The sequence below is a fragment of the Eublepharis macularius genome, chromosome 17 (genome assembly GCF_028583425.1).
Source record: "Eublepharis macularius isolate TG4126 chromosome 17, MPM_Emac_v1.0, whole genome shotgun sequence".
Lineage (NCBI taxonomy): Eukaryota > Metazoa > Chordata > Lepidosauria > Squamata > Eublepharidae > Eublepharis > Eublepharis macularius.
The window spans coordinates 4883067-4903574 of NC_072806.1; the positions used below are offsets into that span (position 1 = coordinate 4883067).

General features: G+C 46.4%; 1 protein-coding gene across 1 annotated transcript; it reads left to right on the top strand.

Moving 5' to 3' along the window:
* The first annotated feature begins 2158 nt into the window (after positions 1-2158).
* PERM1 (PPARGC1 and ESRR induced regulator, muscle 1) lies at positions 2159-14963 on the top strand. Its single transcript, XM_055000993.1, has 4 exons — positions 2159-2245; positions 5953-7933; positions 12008-12121; positions 13898-14963. The coding sequence occupies exons 2-4, from the start codon at positions 5953-5955 to the stop codon at positions 13978-13980; spliced, it is 2178 nt and encodes a 725-aa protein (XP_054856968.1). The 5' UTR covers positions 2159-2245; the 3' UTR covers positions 13981-14963.
* The last annotated feature ends 5545 nt before the right edge of the window (positions 14964-20508 follow it).

A 20508-nucleotide genomic window follows, 5' to 3' on the forward strand; every position in this document is an offset into this window, starting at 1 on the left:
TCAGCTATCACAAACACCCCCAGTCTCACAAACAACTGGGGAGGGTTTTTGAACCGATGCCTCTTTCTGGCCCAGCATTCAAATATAAACAAAAGGACCATGTTTAGCTTCATGCTGTGAAAAGCTTCCTCTGCCAATCTTTGCATGTTACAAAGGCAAAGGAGCAGAGCAGGCAGGGTCTTTCCTGGTCAGTTGGCAGCCTTCCCACTGCTGCAGGGAGCAGGTGATATCGTGGTCTCAAGAGGTCCCTTGGGTGCCAGTTAGATTTTTTTGCTTCAGGTGCCAGAACATCACCGGCCAATTCCTCAGTGAACACCATCTAATTTGGATACTTCAAGGATTATCTTAACAAAAGCTGGTTTCAGGTTGGGGGGGGGGTGGTCCCTGGCAGACAGTCCCCAAGGGACCCCTACTCCTGTTTACCTACCACCAGGCCCCCTTCCTGCTACCCACATGCCCCCACTTACCCGTGTATTCTTCCCTTGCCTGCTCATTAGAAGGATAGCTCTCTCGTGCATGTGGATGAAGAGAGCTGTGGTCCTCAAAAGTTTCTGCTACAATAAAGTTGGTTAGTCTTAAAGGTACACCTAAGCAAGGAGGCGTTAACTCTTTCCTCTTGCATTGCTTTACAGACTAAAACTGTAACCCATCCAACTTTACCTGTAACAAAATCCAGGGAGTGGCAGTTTTTGCAAAGGGCACTATTTTGGAAGCAAGAGCTCCTCCTCGTCTGCAGAATGAGTGTGTCTGCTCCTGTGCTACAGCTCAGGTGAGGTTTGTTTGTTTGTTTGTTTTTAAAATGCTGATCTGGTTCTTTTAATTGTTGAGTAATTTTATCAGCTGCTTATGGCTGATTTGTTTAAAGTAATGGAATGCAGGGCACTGTTTATTTGAATAGGAAGGTAGAGTATGGTTTTCACTAAAATAATACCTGGCATTCCTTGGGCAGACAATGATGAATATGTTTGAATAGAATCTGAAGTAGTTTGAGAGAAGCTTCATGGCAAAACACGTATCTTTCTCCCCCACCGTCTCCACTGGCTTGGGTCAAACAGATTTTAAGGTTCTCAGACAATACAAAAACCTGCCCAACCTGGTGAGCAGATGCCAAAACGGGAGGGGCTTACCCACCACAGGAAGCAGTGGGTCCCTCTTTGATTCCTCCAGCGAGGGAAAATGTCATCTGTTTGCAGCCTGTGTATCTCAGGGTCTTTGTGGGACATAGATGGGTGTGTTGAAACCTTGTGTGATGTGGTATCATGGTTATAGCAGCAACGTTATTTCCCGTTTCTGGCTCTTGAGTCTGTCTGGCTAGGAAAGGCTTGTCCTTATGGTGGTTTGCAGGTTACTGCAATTCAGCCCTTTTAACCAAAAGGAAGTTTACTGTAACCCGAAAAGTAGGAAGTGGGTTAGTGGAGAAGAACTGTGGTGTCTATATCACATGGAAGTTCCATATTACATGCTGCACTGGAGGGCTGTGATTGAACCTCTCGATGTATTCTTCAGGGCTCAAAAGCATTCTGGGCTGATCAGGGCGGGGGGCTGTCTTTCTGTCCCCTTCTGTCCAGGGAGCAATTTCCATCTGGGAAATAGTTCTGATCACAAACTACAAAGGTAACGTGTCAGACCCTAAAACAGGAGAGTCAATTTCCATCTGAAAACACACGCGTGGACACACAAACACAAAATGACACTGGGTTCAACTTCCTTAGTCCGTAGCTTTGCTGCTGTTTCCATGTTGTTACTAGCGATTTGGCCTTGTATTTTTAAACGGTATTTTTGCTTGTTTTCAAACCGCTACGAATGCAGGGCTATATAAAAATAAACACACCTTGCCAATAGTTAGATACGTCGTCTCCTGCCCCAATAAGAAACAGATGTGAAAATCCAAAAAAGTTGTGGTCGTCCTTTAAGTCTATCCATTCAGCTCTGAAAACTTCCAGATTCCACTTATTCTTTGGGCAGGAATCCAATTCACCCCCCGGGTTGAGGCGTCTGCATCTGCACGAAGGCCGCCCGTCATGAGTTGTCTTTCTATTCCTGGAGCAGACCTTTGCATTTATAGAATTTCATGTGACAGGTTGGAGGGGAGGTCTATTTTTGGCTTCGGAAAGGAGCCTGTCTGAAGTCTCATTGCTTGAGCCTCCAGTGCCAAGGGTACTGGGTACAGAGCCATGCCACTCCAGGAGAACTTCTCTTCCTTCTGCCCAGCATGGCCCCATCACCAGCATAAGCTGTCCGCAAGGTAGGATCTGCAGCACCTCCTGTTGCTTTTGCTTCTTCTCCCCTCCGGAGTGGAGATGACCTTTCAGAGTTTTATGTAGTTTTTGCAGATCATCTTTTAGCCTGGTTCCTTAACTTCTTGGAACACTAAAAGGGATAGATCGTCAAGCAGGGCTCCTCTGCTGATTTGCGCAGATGGAAATTCTATATGGGTTGTTAAAACAGGTGTTGCCATCTGACTGCAGGCCTGGGAGAGGTTGGTACACTGAAGGACACAGCTTTGAAAGTCATACTTGTCCATGATTCTTTTATAGCAGCAGAATTACTGTAATGATGATGCTAGCCAGTATGGTGTAGTGGTTAGAGCATCAAACTAAGACATGGGGAAGCCGTGTATGAATCTCCACTGGGCCGTTGGAAATTTGCAGGTGATGAGATGACCTTGGGCCATTCTCTGTCTTTCTCTCACAGCCTCACAAGGTCATTTTTGTAAGGATAAAACGGATGAGGGGAGAGCAATGTTGAAAACTGCATTTTAAGGGCTCCTTCCTTTCCCCCAACCTCCTTGTATCTGATGAAGGGAGCTCTGACTTTTAAAAGCTCATACCCTGGAAATGTAGTTGGTCTCTAAGGTGCTACTAGACCTGCATCTTTCTCTTCTTAGGAATGAATAGAAACCAGATGCTTATTTAAGAGAAAGAGAAGGGGTGGGAGAACTCGGGAGTACTTCTAGAGACAAAACGGACTCTGCTCCTTGCAGGTGCCTAGTTATTGAAAGCCAAGCCTCATCTGCATAACCCCACCCCTACATCTGCATGGCCACACCCTGATTTCCATTTCTTGGTCACTTTCAGTTGTCACAGAATGCAAGGGAGTGGCTTTTATAGCAACAGATGTTTACAGAAAGGCAACATTTACTCATAACAGGTTCTGAAGAACTAAAAAAAAAATCACCCCTAATGAGTCAGGCAACATTTTTTTAAAAAATTTAATAAATCAATTCTTCTTAACCTAGAAACAGCAGCTGGTTTCAACATCACAAAAAACGCATTCCCCCTTCTCTCTTGTAGACGAGAGGAAATAATAAGCAGGCATGCACCGCAACATAGATGCACAGGATTGCAAACTGGAGGGAAAAATGTCCTTTAATAGAGGCTTAATAGGTTTCTGTTTACCGAGTGTTGTTATTTAACTCCATGCACTGAAAAGCTTCAACTGCCCACCTCTACATATTAGGCCTCTATTAAAGGGACAGGACATTTTTCCCTGGGCCCCTATCTAAGCCCAAAGAAAACATTATTTTCCTCTTCAGATCTGTTGTTTTAATTCTTGTGTGAATGCATCCCAGAGAGCATCGATTTAATAATTGTATGAAAAGTACATGACGCTTTACCGAACAAGCTGGGTCAAACACAGCTCTCTCAGAGCTCTCTCCGCCCCCACCTACCTCACAGGGTGATTGTTGTAGGGATAATAATAACATACTTTGTAAACCGCTCTGAGTGGGTGTTTAGTTGTCCTGAAGGGCGGTATATAAATTGAACGTTGTTGTTATTATTATTAAGCAAACCAAAATAGAACAGACAGGTTCCCACCCCAAGGAACATACCACCCAAGGGCCAAATTAACTGAGTCAGAGACAGGGCTTTTTTTCAGGGAAAAGGGGTGGTGGAACTCAGTGGTGGAACTCAGGACCGCACAATGACATCACTTTGGGTCAGCTGGAACAAGGGGGTTGTTTTTTAAAGTTTAAATTGCCCTTGGCGAAAATGGTCACATGGCCAGCTGCGCAGAGGGCAATCTAAACTCCTCTCTGTCTGGAGATCAGGGGGCGGGGCCACCGGCCATGTGACCATTTTCAAGAGGTGCCGGAACTCCGTTCCACCGCGTTCCAGCTGAAAAAAAGCCCTGCTCAGAGATCACGGATCTCTGTTGGTCTTTAATTACATACAGCTCTGGTTTGGACTGAGGCTTCATTTCCATAACGTCACCAATAGAAATCATACCACACTAGGAAGATCTGATCATGGAACTCATCAGGTTTGAGGCTAAATTTTAAGGCTGAAGAAGGCAAAGGAGAGATGGAAATCCAGAGATGAAAATGAGAAGTCAAAGTTGACAAGAGTGAGAGACACAGCTCCAGTTGTCCATCTGCCGTTCCTTTCAGCATCTCCTTTCTATGTGCATCCTTAACCTGTTTTGGGGGAGGAGCGTGGCTGTTATTGAGGTACTGAGGTTAAGAGGTTAAACCATGAATCAAGAAGTCTCCCATTCAAATCTCACCTTTCCTGATAGCCTCAGGAACGCCACAATCTCTCAGCTTCAACTTCAACATCCTCAGCATGTAGGGTAATGCATTACAGGGTTAGCATCGTGGTTAAGTGGTTGGACTGCAAATCGGCACTCTGCTGGTTCGACTCCTGCTACTGCTATGAGTTCAGCAGGCAGCCTGGGAAAGCCCTTCCTCGGAGCCCCAGCTCCTCAGCTGTATTGTGGGGATAATAATACACTGTGAGAGCTGCTGTAGCATAGTGGCTAAGTGGTTGGGCTGCAAATCAGCATTCTGCTGGGTCAACTCCCACTCCTGTCATGTGCTGAACACATGACAGGAGTGCGCTCAGCCCAGCTCCCCAGCTGTATTGTGGAGATAATAATAACACTGAATTTGTTCACAGCTTTGAGTGGGGCACTAATCTCGCTAGAAGAGCAGTATATAAGTGCAGTTATTATTATTTGTTACAACAGCTGTTGAGTTTGTATCCATGAAATGCCTGAGAGCATAAGGCCATCATATTCTATTTGTTTATACAGTACCACTCACAATCAGGGCATTTTTCCAGAGTGCAAGACAACAGGTCCCTGTCCCAAGGTGCATACAATCGAAAACTGGAGACTATGGAGGGGGAGGCAGGGATAACTTTACTTATTTTACTTTACTTTATTTGGTATTTAGCCTACCCTCCCGGTAAGCGGGCTCAGGATGGGGTACAACATTCATAAAATACATAATTATATAAATACAATTAAAATCATATCATAAAATCATAACTCAGGCGGCCTATTGCACATTCCTGCCCTCAAATACAAAGAGGGAGACACCCGGACGGACGGGATGTCATCGGATAGGAGAAGGCGACGGGAGGCTCAATGATGGTCCTAATACTGGCCTCAACCCTATGCCCGGCGAAACATCTCCGTCTTGCAGGCCGGCCAAATGATACTTGGGCCGTTTTCACATGGCTTACCTTGTTCCAGAAAACAGCGAAATCTTGCGAGAAGATGCTGTTATCGCGCAAGAAGACACGATAACAGTGTCTTCTCACGCAATAACAGCGTCTTCTCGTGAGATTTCATGTGAGATTTCGCTGTTTTCTGGAACAAGGTAAGCCGTGTGGAAACGGCCCAGGTCTTGGCGAACCTGAGTGTCTTCAGACAGAGAGTTCCACCAGGTTGGGGCCAGGACCGAAAAAGCCCTGGCCCTGGTTGAGGCCAAACGAGCCTCCCTGGGGCCAGGGATCACCCGCAAGTTCTTATCTGCTGAACGAAGTGCTCTCTGGGGTACATACAGGGAGAGACAGTCCCTCAGGTATGCTGATCCCAGTCCGTTCAGGGCTTTAAATAGAGGAACCAAACTGTTCGTTTCCTAATCTTACTAAAATGCATCCTTTTTTGGTCTCATCTTTTTGCACCGCTCCCCGCTTCCAATTCTACTAATCTGCACCCTCCCAGATGGAAAATTTTGAGTACAGCATCCAGGTGAATGACCGGGACTGGGCAGAATTTTACGTGGCCTCCGAAGAATGCAGTGTGATCCAGGCAGCCTTAGCGACAGCCGAGGAGCAGCTTCTGAGCGACCTTGACGAAGGCGAGGTTCAGGAGGACAGCCTGATCCGAGTGCGAGTGGGCCCGGGATTGGCTCCTAGCACAGCCAGCGGCCCGCCACCTGGAGCCCCTTGCGGACACCTGCTTGTGGAAGAGGTTCTGTCTGGCAGCGAGGACGAAACAGAGCTGGGCTCCGTCAGCAGGTTTCTGTGCGACAACAGCCAACACGGCGTAGCTCTCCCACAGCCTTCTGCAATCCAGGGAAGTCAACTGCCTCATGCCACTTCAAAGCCACCGGGAGGTCAGCATGAGCTTGCCAGAGAGCGTGAAGCTTTATTCGCTGCAGAGGAAAGAGAATCTGAGACTCGAGACTGGCTCGGTGATTCCGATCATTCCCTAGCAGGGGTAGATGTTGCTGTCCAAAAGGCCGACTTCCGAGGGCAAATCTCAGGGCAGGAAACAATGGAAAAACCTGTTTCCTCTGTGCCAATGAAGGTGGGTGCCTCAGAAGGGATAGACAGCCATGCAGGAGAACATGGAAGGAGACCCCTAGCCTTGGCATTACAGCAGCCCACCAACGATATCTCCCAGACTGCCTCTGTTGATGTCCAGTTACCAGTATCTGTGGAGAACAACGGTGTTTGTGGGAACCCAGAATCTTGGGAGTCAAAGGATCTAGGCATGCCTCCAACTTCCTCAAGTTTTACTTCTGCAGGTTCTGAAGAAACTGAGCACCCAGAAAAGGGTGCCGAGCACCTTCAGGTCAAGTTGAAGGCAGAGGTACCCTTGATCCTGGAAAATTTTTCCCTAATTCAAGGACATTCAGTCCCATTGGTAGGGGCATTGGTGCCATCTGACCCATGGTCAGAGAACCACGAAGACGGAGGTCTGGAAAGGATAAGCAATGAGGAAGAGGATGCTGTAAATCTCAAAGAGGAGGGTCGAGCAGACCAGAGTGACGACTTGATCCATGGCATCCCAAAAGAAGAAGGTCAAGTTGACCAAGAAATCAGTTCTGCTGGCTGTAGGGTGAATTTGCAAAAGGTCCCAGGAGAATTTGGGGCAAACAAATGTCCACAACTAACAACTGTAACCAATTCCAGATGTTCCGGAACATTAGATCCGCAAAGAGAAACTGCTGCACTGAAGGGAGAGATCCAGAAGGATGGCACGGAAGAGCCCGGTCACCATCTTGGAGAATCTACAAGCACAGCCCAAGGAAGCCAGAGGTCAAGCTTGTCAGAAGACAACATTCCGTATTGTCCGGCTGTGGAGAACTCTTTGGAAAGTAACTTGACTGCAATTACGTGGCCTGAGGCATATGACTATTTTTTCTGTGATAACACCCTAGAGCAGGTAGGAAAGATGCAGGAATGGATGGTAGAGGAAAGACGGGTCTCAGACGTTGGCCAAGACTTGCCTGAAATGTCCGGGCCTGAAATGTACGAATATTTCTTCACAGACATGGAAGGGACTTGGGTGGGTGAGAGTGGCAGGGGGAAGGAGCTGAAGCGAGAGACGTCCGACAGTTCTGACCAACCCCTGGCTCCACCTGCTGGTTCCCAGGTCTCAGGCTCTGTTACGGCAGAAGATGCCACGTACATCTCGGTCCCAGAGGTGTACGAACACTTCTTCAACAACGGAGCGCAGGACAGGAAGAGCTGGAGGCGGCTTTTCCTGAGCATGCCGGCCTCAGAGGCAAGGAAGGCCATGAGAGCATTAAAATCCCTCATAAGCAAACCTGCCCAACTTCTCAGACGTCATCCTGGAAGCCCTGGGACTCCGCTACAGAGAGGATCCCACGGAAAGTTGGTGGTCTTTTCCCCAAGGCTACTGGAAGAAAGCCGACCGAGACCGGAAGACCCAAGAATGGCTTTGATGTCACCAGGTACCGATCTAATTATTATGAGGGGTGGGATTCTAACTCTTGCAGCTTGCAATTCTGGTCATAATTTAAAGACCTCTTGCCAATGCGTGACTTTTAAACAGAGATGTCAGGGCTTATATGCCTAAAGGGCTGAACGGAGAGGCCCGAGACAGAACTACACATCACAGGCCACTCCCTGATCCAAATGTTTGCACTAATGATTGGCATCTGGGTGTGTGCGCGCAAATCTGGTGTCAGCTTGCCCTCTTATTCTAGACTGGAAGGTCTACAGGGGATCTCTTTTTGCGGTCAGCGCACAAAATGTATCTGGCAGCTTATGTGTAAAGCCTTTGTTCTGTTCTTCAGGAAGTGGACTCTCTCTATATGTTCACTGACACCCTGTTCATGGGCCCATTTTAGTTGAAGCAAATGCTATTTTTTTCCAAAATAGGGAAAGGCACCAACCATATATGTATATTCAAAGGTGCGAAGGACCACCACAGACATATGGAATCTCTTTTTTTACCCAGGTGTTAAGTTCCTAACAAACTGAAAACTACCTTAAAGTGCCAGACAATGGGATGGGGGGGAAAGATAAGAATGAATCTTAGTGCCTTCTCCTTACACTCATCTAATCTGCCCGTGCAATCCTAAGAAGAGTTACTCCAGTTTAAGCCCATTGATTTCAATGGGCTTAGACTGGAATAAGTCTTCTTAAGATTGCAGTGTGCAAATTCATTATTGGACTAAGAAAGTCTGGTTGCCTTGGTGCAGACTACTTAATCAGCCAGCCTTAACTGATAGCCCCCTAGATCAATGAAGGAGACGTCAGCTAGAAAAAAGAAAAGCTAGAAAAAAGAAAAGCATTAATATACCTATCCACACATCCAGACGAGTTAGCTGTGTTAGTCTATAGTTGCAAAAAGTAAGGACTGAGTCCAGTAGCACCTTTAAGACTAACCAACTTTATTGTAGCATAAGCTTTCGAGAACCACAGGTCTCGTCATCAGATGCATCTGACAAAGAGAGCTGTTGTTCTCGAAAGCTTATGCTACAATAAAGCTGGTTAGTCTTAAAGGTGCCACTGGACTCTTTACTATCCACACACTGCTCGTATAATAACAACAACAACAACAACAACAACAACAACAACAACAACAACAACAACATATTTACATACTGCCCTTCAGGACAACTTAACACCCACTCAGAGCGGTTTACAAAGTATGTCATTATTATCCCCACAACAAACACCCTGTGAGGTGGGTGGGGCTGAGAGAGCTCTGAGAGAGCTGTGACTGATCCAAGGTCACCCAGATGGCTTCAAGTGGAGGAGTGGGGAATCAAACCCGGCTCTCCAGATTAAAGTCCCATCGCTCTTAACCATTACTGATGAAGGGAGCTCTGACTCTCAAAAACTCATACCCTGAAAATCTAATTGGTCCTTAAGATGCTACTGGACCAGAATCTTGTTTTTCCCTCACTCAACAGTTATCACAACCATTACCTATTAGAGTGGGAAGCAGACAGATATTTTGTGAGTATTTGACAATTAATGCTGGGCAAACAGGACATGAGAAAATAAAAAGAGCCGTGCTGGATCAGACTAATTGTCCATCTTGTCCCGTATCCTGTCTCACACAGTGGCCAGCCAATTACTGTGGAGCGCCAGCAACGGCACAGAGGTTGAGGCCTTCCCCAGATGTTGCCTCCTGGAACTGGCACCCGATAGAGGGCTGTGAGAGAATCCAACCCCTCCGGAGAGACCTCCGCTGGCTCTAGTGTCTCCTCTTGTGGAGCCTTTGCCCTGCCAAGGCTCGGTTAATTCAAAGTTTTAAGCAGCGAGGGTGGCAGGGTAAAAGCTCCAGAAGGAGAGAGAGTCTGACACGCCAGAGGCAGCGGAGGGCTGTGAGAGAATCCACCCCCTCCGGATCGATCTCCACCGGCTCTGTCATTTAAAACTACGCTTCCCGGGTAACATTGCATCTCCTGACATGTGAAGAACACGTGTCAAAAGTATTGTGTAGAAGACTCTCTATCTAATCCCCTTTTAAAGCTGTCTGGGCCTGCAGCCATCACCGCATCCTCCAGCAGAGAATTCCACATTTTAATCATTCAGAAATAGTCGTGCCGAGGCAGAGAAGAAAAGAGAGGAAGATGTATAGGTAAAGCTTTCTGGTCTCTTGTTGCACATAGAATTTGAAGAGACATTGTGAACCTTTGGGTTCTAACCTATGGCAAGCTTCTAATGCAACCCATAAAAGCGTTCCTCCTGACCATTCTTGGGATAGGATCTTTCAATGAAAGTTAAGAAGTGGCCAGAAATGAATGTTTTGGGAGGGGGGAAGTTTTTATAAAGCCCTGGTTCTGGAGGAAAGAGCAACTCTGGGAATTAAAAGAAAAATAACCAAAGGTTTGACAGACTTGAGTTTCAGAGCTTTGCATGAGATTTCTTTTTTTTTTTTTTTTATAAATTTTTTTATTTTTCATAACTACAAAACACTACACCAGACTATCACAAGGAAAGGGAAGAGGGAAGGGACAAAGGGGAGTGGAAAAAGAAAAAGGGGGGGGAATGAACTACAAACACTAAACACTACACTTCAATGTTTCCCTTCATACTGTCATAATACAAAAATAGCTCCATAGAATAATGATGGAGTGGTTAATCATACAGAGAATAAACATTTCAAATTCTGATTAAACTTTCCTCCCCCTTCTGGGTCCCGGACGCAATTCTCTCTGTGCAACTGCTGTTGCAATGCTCTCCTCCTCCCCCCCCCCCCTCCGGCTCCTCCTTTTCTTCGTTCTTGGTGCAGCAGAGTTCTGGGTTTTTATTCTCAAAATCCTTTAGTTGATCTTCTGATAATATCTTATAGGCCTGATCTTTATATCTGAACCATATTCCTTCCGGGAATAACCATTTGTACTTTATTCCATGGTCCCTCAGAAGAGCTGCAAACTTTTTATATTTAAAACGCCGTTTCCGGACTAGAAATGGAACGTCCTTCAAAATCTTGACTTTCAAACCCATAAAGTCCAAATCCGCATTGTATGAGTTATATAGGATGGTGTCCCGAATCTTTTTAGTTGAAAAGTCAATAATGATCTCACGAGGCAACTGTCGCTTTGTTGCATATTTTGAAGAAGCCCGACGGACCTCCAAAATGGCGCTTTTAACCTCTTCTTTAGTCGTCCTCGCGGGTGTCGCCAGTAATTCCGAGACCAAATCCCACAGATCCTCATTTTCCTCCTCTTTTACGTTTTGGAGACGCAAAATTGTCTGCGTTCGTTCCACTTGTAGCCCGATCAGTTGGTTCTCTACCAACTTCAGCTCCTTTTTTGTAGCCTTCACAAGTGACGCACTTTCCAGAGCAGACTTTTCTGCCCCCCCCGCTGCTGCCTTAATGGTTTTCACCTCGCTTTCAATTAAGCCCACCCTTTGATCAGTTTCGTTCAGCTTGTCAACAAAGGGTTTTATGGCTTCCACCACCGCCCTGCGCACCAATTCTTCGAGCGACTCCCCTTTCTGCAAGGTGGCCGAGATTGACTTACCGAGAGCGGGACTTTGCTTCTTTGCTGCCATTTTGGGGGGGGGGGGGCGCCAACAAAATTCTGGAACTCCACGAAGGGGAAGAACGAGTCTTCTTCAGATCAACCTCTCCTTCACAAACGCTTGTAAAACAGAAGGGATTCGCTTGTTTACAGGCTTCCGCCTGTTTCTTTTACTTGCCGTTTCTCGTTGCCCGGCGGCACTCGAGGCGCCGCGCACATCTGCCGGCCTCCATAGGGACAAACGGGCAATTCCCTCCCCGCATTGGTTTCGGGGAGTTCTTCCCGCCGCGTCCCGGACCCTGGCTCCCTCCCTGGGAGTCCTGGGGGCTAATCCTTGCAGATCAGCCGCCCGGTCAGGGTGCCCGGTCGTTTCCTCCCGGACCAGCCGAGAGGAGCGTCCGGCATGGCTGAGAAAATGAAACCGAATCCCTTTGCATGAGATTTCTCACGGGGCCAACCCTAGGCAAGCTACCGCTGTAGGATTCCAGGACGCAGCCTCATTGCTTTTCAAGACAAACATCTTGTTTTTTTCTTTCTCAGAAAGACCCCTCCAGCTGGCTCTCACACACAGGGACATGTGCCTGGGCTTCGTGGCCTTTGCTTCATGGGCTGTCAAGAGCTCCAATCTGCAGGCCCCAGACGCTTGGAAGATTGGTAATGTTATTGCAAGCCTTGCTTGGGGGAGACAGAGCTTCTGTTCGGAGTTGGGGAAGGGGTGGGTTTAAGCCTCGGAGATAGCCCAGGAATGTTAACAGACTGGTTCCATTCTGGGACTGGGCAGAATCGAGGCAGGAAACAGCCTTTCTCTTTCACCCTTGATTTTTAGACTTGGCAACATCTGCTGCTTGGTTTTTCAAACGTTTGGACGTTTCTAGCTCTTAAACTTATGTTCCTAAATCCAGACGGGAGGCACCTTTCCTTCTTACCCCTGGAAAAGGTTCATGTTTAGAGCACGTAAAAATTGCCTGTCCCCAAACCCCTTATGTGGATCGTTATGATTCACCGATCTGGGTGGAAGCAAGCCCAGAGCAGTTTATTCCACAAAGCTGCATCCGACAGCCTCCTCTGAGGTCATACCATTTGGCTGCACTGGCAGTAATTGATCGATCTAAATTGAGCACCCAGGGAAGGGAAATGATACAATTGTGTGCCCACTGCATAGGCCAGTTGGAAGTAGTCTAGATTAGAGCAGAGAGTCATGCAGAGAGATAGCGGGCAGCCTCCTGCAGGTGCCTATCTTGAATTTACAGAAGCTTCTGATTATGTAAGTAGCTTATTTGATCCACCAGGTTAGCATTTTTCTCATTGGAATTACTGCTCTATCCATTACTCCCCTCATAGGGGGATTGTCTATCCAATCCCCCCTCATAGGGGGATTGTCATGAGAATAATAACAACACACTTTGTAAACCGCTCTGAGTGGGTGTTAAGTTGTCCTGAAGGGTGGAATATAAATCACATGTTGTTGTTGTTCTTGTTAGATCTCGGCCTCTCTGCAAGTCAATTAGAATAAAGCTCATGAAATCTGCCAAGCAGAGTTCATTGAAAGTACTTAGCTCTTTTATCATCCAGCCAAGTTGGAAACGCCTTTAGGTAAAAGTTTATGGTGATGGTAGAAAGAGCCATCATGTCAAAGCTTTGGAGGTTTCCGATCCGATTACTAACCAAGGCCGACCCTGCTTAGCTTCTGAGATCTGATGATATCAGACTCCCTTGGGCTAGCTAGGTCAGTTCAAGAATTCATGGTCTCCAGGTTTATATAAGAGTTATATTATAACTCTTATGTAAGAGTTCACAGTCTTCAGGTTTCAATACAAGGAAAGATAGAGGGAATGAAAACGTCACAAGGGAAGTAAGATGGTATTCATTCTCATAGTCTATTCCTTTTCCTCTTCCTTTTCCCCTCAGTTATTCATATGTAAGAAACCACCCTGCTCCTTCTTAAACCCCTCATGCCGAACAGCACCCCCCCGCAAACCATGAGTTCCCACTGTGCAATCCTCCCACCGTCCTGAGAATGTGTCCTGCTGCCCGTTAGAATGGACTCTGATTTGAATGGTTCTGCTTCTGCAGGGCTTTTTTTCTGGGGGAAAAGGTGGCGGAACTCAGTGGTGGAACTGGACCACACACATATGTCACTTTGGGTCAGCTGGAACAAGGGGGGAGTTTTTAAAAGTTTAAATCGCCCTCGGCGAAAATGGTCACATGGCTGGTGGGTGGGCAATCTCAACTCCCCTCTGTCTGGAGATCAGGGGGCGGGGCCACCAGCCATGTGACCATTTTCAAGAGGTGCCGGAACTCCATTCCACCATGTTCCATCTGGAAAAAAGCCCTGTGTTTCTGTGCATTCATTTGTTCCCTGCCTGGGCTGTGGGCACATCTCTTCTTCTTCTTCTTCTTCTTCTTCGTCTTCTTCTTCTTCTTTTCCAGTGTTGCTGGCAAACTTCGGCACCCTCTCAGCCATCCGCTACTTCAGGCGGCAGGTTGTGGCAGAAGGACAGCATGGCACTTAAACATGTCCAGTGCAACTCCACCCAATTTCTTGCAGGCCGTCAGAGGATGATTTGTAAAGAATTGCCACTCTTTCTTCAGAGCCTGGAAATGGACTTCTTGAAATCCTGGGTTCTAGGACTTACCTGGGACCTCTCCAAACACTGGCAAAGAAGGGAAAGAGGTCAGACTGAAAATGGAGAAGACAATGGATATAAAGTTTTGGTTCCAGAATTACTGGCCCAGTGAAACCAGAGAGCAACTGAGTAAGGAGCCTGGATTCTTTTTTGTGTCTCACCTGGTAACTCACCTTGAACCCACAAGATTCTCTTGGCTTATCTATAAACAAAACAACCAGCCAGTAACTAGCTAAGCTGCTGCATGCAGTGGATCCAGTGGCCACCTTCATTTCGAATCTGTCCTGTTCCAAAAAAGACAAGATTTGGAAGCGTGCGAGTCACTCGGAAACTATTCAGAGCAAACCGGGTACGAATAATCATGAGACAACTGGGGTTCGGAGCCGAGACATGGAGGATCAAGAGTTTCCAAATACCTATGAGAACTTTTAAGAAGGCCAGAAGGTTGGAAGACGGTTCATCAGATCTGCGAGGGAAGAAGCAACAGGTCGAAAGGACTGGAAATGTAGGTTGAGAGAGAGAGAGAGAGAGAGAGAGAGAGAGGGAATGCCCAAAATAGCGACTGTTAAAGGCCCAGAAAGCACCAGCCACATATTTGTACATATTCTAGCCAATGTGGAAGATAAACTTATTATGCACGGCCTACAGTAGCGACAGGCAATCTTTCAACACTAGGGCATTTGTACTTTTAATTTTAGAGTTGGTGAGAATCAAAATATTTGTGTAACTTTCTTTGCTATCCCCCCTCCCCTCCAAATTCTGGAAAGAATTCTGGGGACATTTTGGCAGTGTGTGATTTTTCTTATATGTATTGGAGAGGGAAATGATTTATGTTCTTTACCTGAAGCTATTAAAACAAGTAATTTTGATTGCTTTGTGGGTGAGATATTACGACTGAACTGATGAGGACTGACAAAGAGTTCTGTTTCTTGAAAGTTTGCAAAATCTCGTACCAGTAGAAGTTTAAAAAGCGCCACTTCCTTGTTTCAGCCTCAGCCATCGGTCGCTATATGCTGAGCCCTGGGGTTAGAGAGAGAGAGAATGATTGGCCAAAGGACTGATCCAGAGGAGTTAGCCGTGTTAGTCTGTACTAGCAAAATAGTAAAGAGTCTAGTAGCACCTTAAAGATTAACCAGATTTATTGTAGCATAAGCTTTCGAGAACCACAGCTCTCTTTGTCAGATGCATTGTCAGCTTTTGAGAACCACAGCTCTCTTCGTCAGATGCATCATCAGCTTTCGAGAACCACAGCTCTCTTAATCAGATGCATCCAATGAAGAGAGCTGTGATTCTTGAAAGCTTATGCTCCAATAAAGCTGGTTAGTCTTTAAGGTGCTACTGGACTCTTTACTATTTCATAGCAGACAGTAGATCCAAATCCAAGATTCCCCCGTCCTGGACTCTCTTATTATGGCTTTTGCTGTGCCATCTCGCCCCCTCTACCAAAGGCTGTCAACTTTTTTCCTGGCCTCGCTCATATGCCTTTCCTGGCTACCACTCCCAGCAGGTGAATACCTTTGTATTTGATCATTCTGCAATTTTTAAAAAAATTGTATCTGCAAAAGAAAATTTACAAAATACGACAAGTGCCAAATGCATTTACATGTTAAGTCCATGTTCTTTTCTTGTCACTCATAAATTGCAGCCTGTTGCCACTACCGTAGCTTGCCTCCACCGCTTCATATCTTCAGTTCACTTTCCTGTTTGAGCCAAATTCCAGCATTTTGACAACCAAGCAAGACCCTGAGAAGGACGGTGCTTTTTATTAGCAGCTAATGCTTTATTTTTAGCCTCTGTTAGCAAACTCCAGATCAAACTCCTATCATGAGTTATGACCAGCTCCTCTCATGGGAAAAGCTTTGTTCTGACACTGCATCCATACAGAGACAACAAGCATTACCTGTTGAATTTCCATGGACAGTGCTGCTTGCAAAGCATGGGGGCATTGTCAGAAACAAAATACTTGGGAACTTTATCTCTGCCTTGAAATGCATAGATAAAAAGACTTCCTCTGAATGACTGACATTTCTCTTTGCAAGCAGATCAGATGGGGGGCAAAGAGACTCTAATTTCCCCCACCAGGAAAGAAAAAACAGCATTTATGGAGAGCTTATTGGATCTGTATTTAGCCATTTGTTCTCAATAGGGACATGAAGGAGGATAAAATATAGCTGCCTTAGAGAAGAGATGGCCACCACCCTTCCCTGGCATAGGACAGTCTCGCTACACAAGATGCCTCAGTGTGTGTTCGTCAAGTGTAGGGAGACGCAATGTTAGCCAGAAGCATAGTTTAAAAAGTCAGAGCTGGCAGAGATCATTCCTCAGAGGGTTTGTTAATTTCACCTTCTCCTCCTGGAAGGCTCTGTCAGTTTCACCTCTCCAGTCTAAAACTGCGTGGGATGGCAACCAGAGGGCAACGAGGAATGGAAATGGGCTGGAGCTGCCTTCCAGAGCCAGGCTTGGACCTGAAGAGGTTATCATGGGCAGAAGTTTCCCTTCTGGCATTTCACATCTCCTTCACACAGCTCCAGTGTATAGCAAAGCCTTTGCCCTGCTGCCGGCTCTGTCTTTTTAAACTACCCTTCCTGGCTAACATTGCATCTCCCAACATGTGTTCTTCTCGTGTTAGATGTCTCTTGTGTAGAGAGAAACATACAGGGACGCTCAAGTGAAAGATCTTACACTTGTTCTCCTGTTGTGGGTACACAAGCGCTGCTAGGGAGACAGAGTACACTTGAATATAAGACCCCACAGAAAGTAAGTCACTTGAGCTTCCCTGTGTAAGATGTCTTGGGTAGAGAGACTGGAGAGGCAGGTATCAAAAGTTGCATCCAGCAATGGGAGATAAATCCCCAGGACAGCAACCTCTGAGGGGAAGCATCAGCCAGCCCTGGCTTGCCTGGGTGACTTCCCACGTTTGTTTATTTCCCCTGACCTTGGTAATACGAACTGTCTCAAGGTTCAAACCAAAGTTTGGGGATTTTAGCATCCTTCTTAGAGTTTCCAGGGGAAGGAATTAACCATGCATTCCTTAGCAGAATTTCACCCGTCTCAATCCATTGAAGTCAGTGCACTTCAAAGGGTGTAAAACTTCTTAGGACAACACCGTAAATCCCAGGATGAGATCAGAGGAGAAAGGTGGGAGAAAGACAGTCTATTTTCAGAACTCTTCTATTGATTGGTTTCAGGCTTATCTCAGTTTTCTGTTGCAGCCTAAGAAGATCTCTTTAATTTTTTGACATATAAACTTTGCTTCTCTTGACGGCATGTTGAGAAACAGCCTGCTCATAATCATATTTTTAAACTCTATAAAAGCACGTAAGTTATGCTGGTCCTTCAGTATCACTGAAAAACATGAAGCAGGTACTTACAAGAACACATGAAGCTGTCCTACACAACGTGTCTAACAAGTTCAGGATAGTCTGTTCTGACTGGCAGGCTAATGTGGGCCCAGAGTTTACAGTAGCCACTCAAAGGAGTGGTTTTATTTTTCCAGACATGCCATCAAGAAAAGAGGAGGTCTTCTTAAGTCACATTCAAGTTACGGTTATGTGCAGCAATAAACATTGGTTTGAGTAGAACATTTTAGGGGGTTCATCATAAATTTAGGGTTGTCTTCCTTTACAATAAACGTAATTTCAGTAAGGTTGCCAAATGGCCAGAAAAATATTGGATAGGCTGTTCCTGTTCCTTTAAGGCAGGTTTGAACAGGTTGCAAAAATGAGATTCATGGGCTCTGTTTGGCTGATAATCTCTTGGATTTACCTGAGGCTATAATCACAAGCAGGGCTTTTTTTCAGCGGGAACGTGGTGGAATGGAGTTCCGGCACCTCTCGAAAATGGTCACATGGCTGGTGGCCCCGCCCCCTGATCTCCAGACAGAGGGGAGTTTAGATCGCCCTCCATGCCGCTCGGCACAGAGGGCAATCGAAACTCCCCTCTGTCTGGAGATCAGGGGGCGGGGCCACCAGCCATGTGACCATTTTCTCCAAGGGCAACCCACTGAGTTCCACCACCTCTTTTCCCAGAAAAAAAGCCCTGGAAACAAGGATCGGTTCAGAGCTGTGGAGGAAAGGCAAGACTTTGGGGAATGATAGCCAGAGTGTGATTCTCTCTTCAAGTCTGAGAGGTCCTGGGTTCAGATTCAAAACCCATCGTGTTTGCTTGTGCAGGTAAAGGCTGGTGTGCTAGAGAATTTGTGCAATGCTGGGAGAGCTGGTAGAGATCGCTCCTCAGAGGGTTTGTTAATTTGATCTTTGCCTCCTGGAAGGGGAGGTGAAATTGACAGAGCCTTCGGAGAAGCAAAGATGAAATTAACAAACCCTCTGAGGAGTGATCTCTGCCTGCTCTGTCTTTTTAAACTAGGCTTCCTGGCCAACATTGTGTCCCCCTACCCTTGAGTGTCCCCATGAAAGATGTCTTGTGTAGAGAGGTGCAACTAGGTCTTATGCACACAGGAGAGTTTGAAAGGCTTCCAGCTCAGATGTCTCAACTTCCATTTAAGAAAATGACTGCTGGCCTCAGTCTGTCCCGCTGCCTATCTGAGATTCAGGGGTGTCAGTCAAACTGTTTCGGTTCTTCTGTCTTTCCTACAAACAGCTAACATTCCCTGCACCTTAATGGCAATGACCTTGACAGATTTATGCAAGACATTTTTTGTATGTGAGAGAGAACCTTGCCAAGGAGAGTAGAATTGGCTGGCATTTAGAGGCAGCGGGCAAAGCGGGTATAGTGGTGCCCAACACAGCCTCTCTGTCCTCACCCAGCATGCCACCTGCCATGCACCCAGCATCTGACCGCTAGCTTACTGACTGCCAAGCCGATGAAAAAGTCAGGCAGGTGTTCCACGGCTCTCATTGTCGGCAAGCTCCAGCTCATGCCTGTGTCAGCCTCTCTCCCAGAAATGGGCTGCTGACCGGAGGTAATCCCGGAGGAAATAGCAGCCCTGAGTGGAAACAAACGTTGACAACGCAAAGTCGCATGAAGGCCAAACCAGGGCCAGTTCCAGGTTTTGGGGGGCCCTGGGTAGAAAGTGCTCCGGGCGGGGAGGCGATCTCCACTACTGGTCTCCCCTTCTTGCCCACCCACATGCCCCCAACCATGTAGAAAATTAATCAATTTGATTAGCAGAGTAGCAGAATGCGCATTGGACATAATGAGAACACACACTCCAGTTTAGCTCTATAAAAATAGTTTACTATATAAAAGGATAAAAGGTTACATTGAAAGAAAATAAGAAATGGCTAACTTGGCTACATCTTTGCTAGCTTCTGAACTAAACAGAGACTTGCTTCAAACTGAAGACAGACTGTAAAAAGAGCAATAAACTTCTGAATACGTTTTCAATTAATTGCTCCTCCCAATAAACTGGCTGCCCAATAGAGAATCCTAATTCTAGTTCATTAAACACAGAGACTCCCCTTTCTATGGCAGGAATCCTCACTCGACAGCTAAGTGGTTACATGCAAATAAGTTTTCTAGCTAAGTAACACAAACAGCAGTTTCAGAGGAATTAGCAGTGTTAGTCTGTAGTTGCAAAATAGTAGAGTCCAGTAGCAGCTTATATTTTATATATAAAATATACCAACTTTATTGTAGCATAAGCTTTTGAGAACCACAGCTCTCTTTATCAAATGCAACTGATGAAGATACAACCACGCATCTGACAAAGAGAGCTGTGGTTCCTGAAAGCTTATGCTACAATAAAGTTGGTTAGTTTTAAAGCTGCTAACTGGACTCTTTACTAAACAACAGTGTAACTCTGTCATGACTGAATGTAAACACTTGCTAATTCCCAACACACCTGCCTGTGCTTCCTTCCTTTGCCCATTTGCAAGCTCTCCCACCATCTGCCGTCACAGATGCCCACGCTGTCTGCAATAGTGCTGGGTGCAGCTAGGAATGCCACAGCCACGGCCACCAGGAATGCTTTGTGCACCACCCACATGCCTTTCTCCAGCAATGCTAGGCAGCGTATGCAGCTGGGAGCAGAGATGACAAAAGCACCCACAAGCAGGCAGTGGAAGGGTATGAGTGCAGGCATCCGAGGAGATGCGTGAGTAGGGAGTCAGCAGCTACGGACCCCTCCAGCAGCCATGGGCCCTGGCCGCTGCCCCAATTGACCATGAGTGGATGCCAGCCCTGGGCCAAACTGACATGTGCATTTAGTGTCATGCTGGTTTTGTCAAAAGGTGAGTTCAAACCACAGTTCTCTTTGTCAGATGCATCTGGTGGGGAGGGCTGTGGTTCTCGAAGGCTTGTGCTGCAGTGGAATTGGTTGGTCTTGGAGGTGCTGCTGGACTCTTTTTGACTTTGCTACTACAGACTAACACGGCAAACTCCTTTGAACCTTTACACAAGCAAACTGATCCCCACATCAAAAGGAGCTGTTTGCATCTCCATATCAAAGGAGTT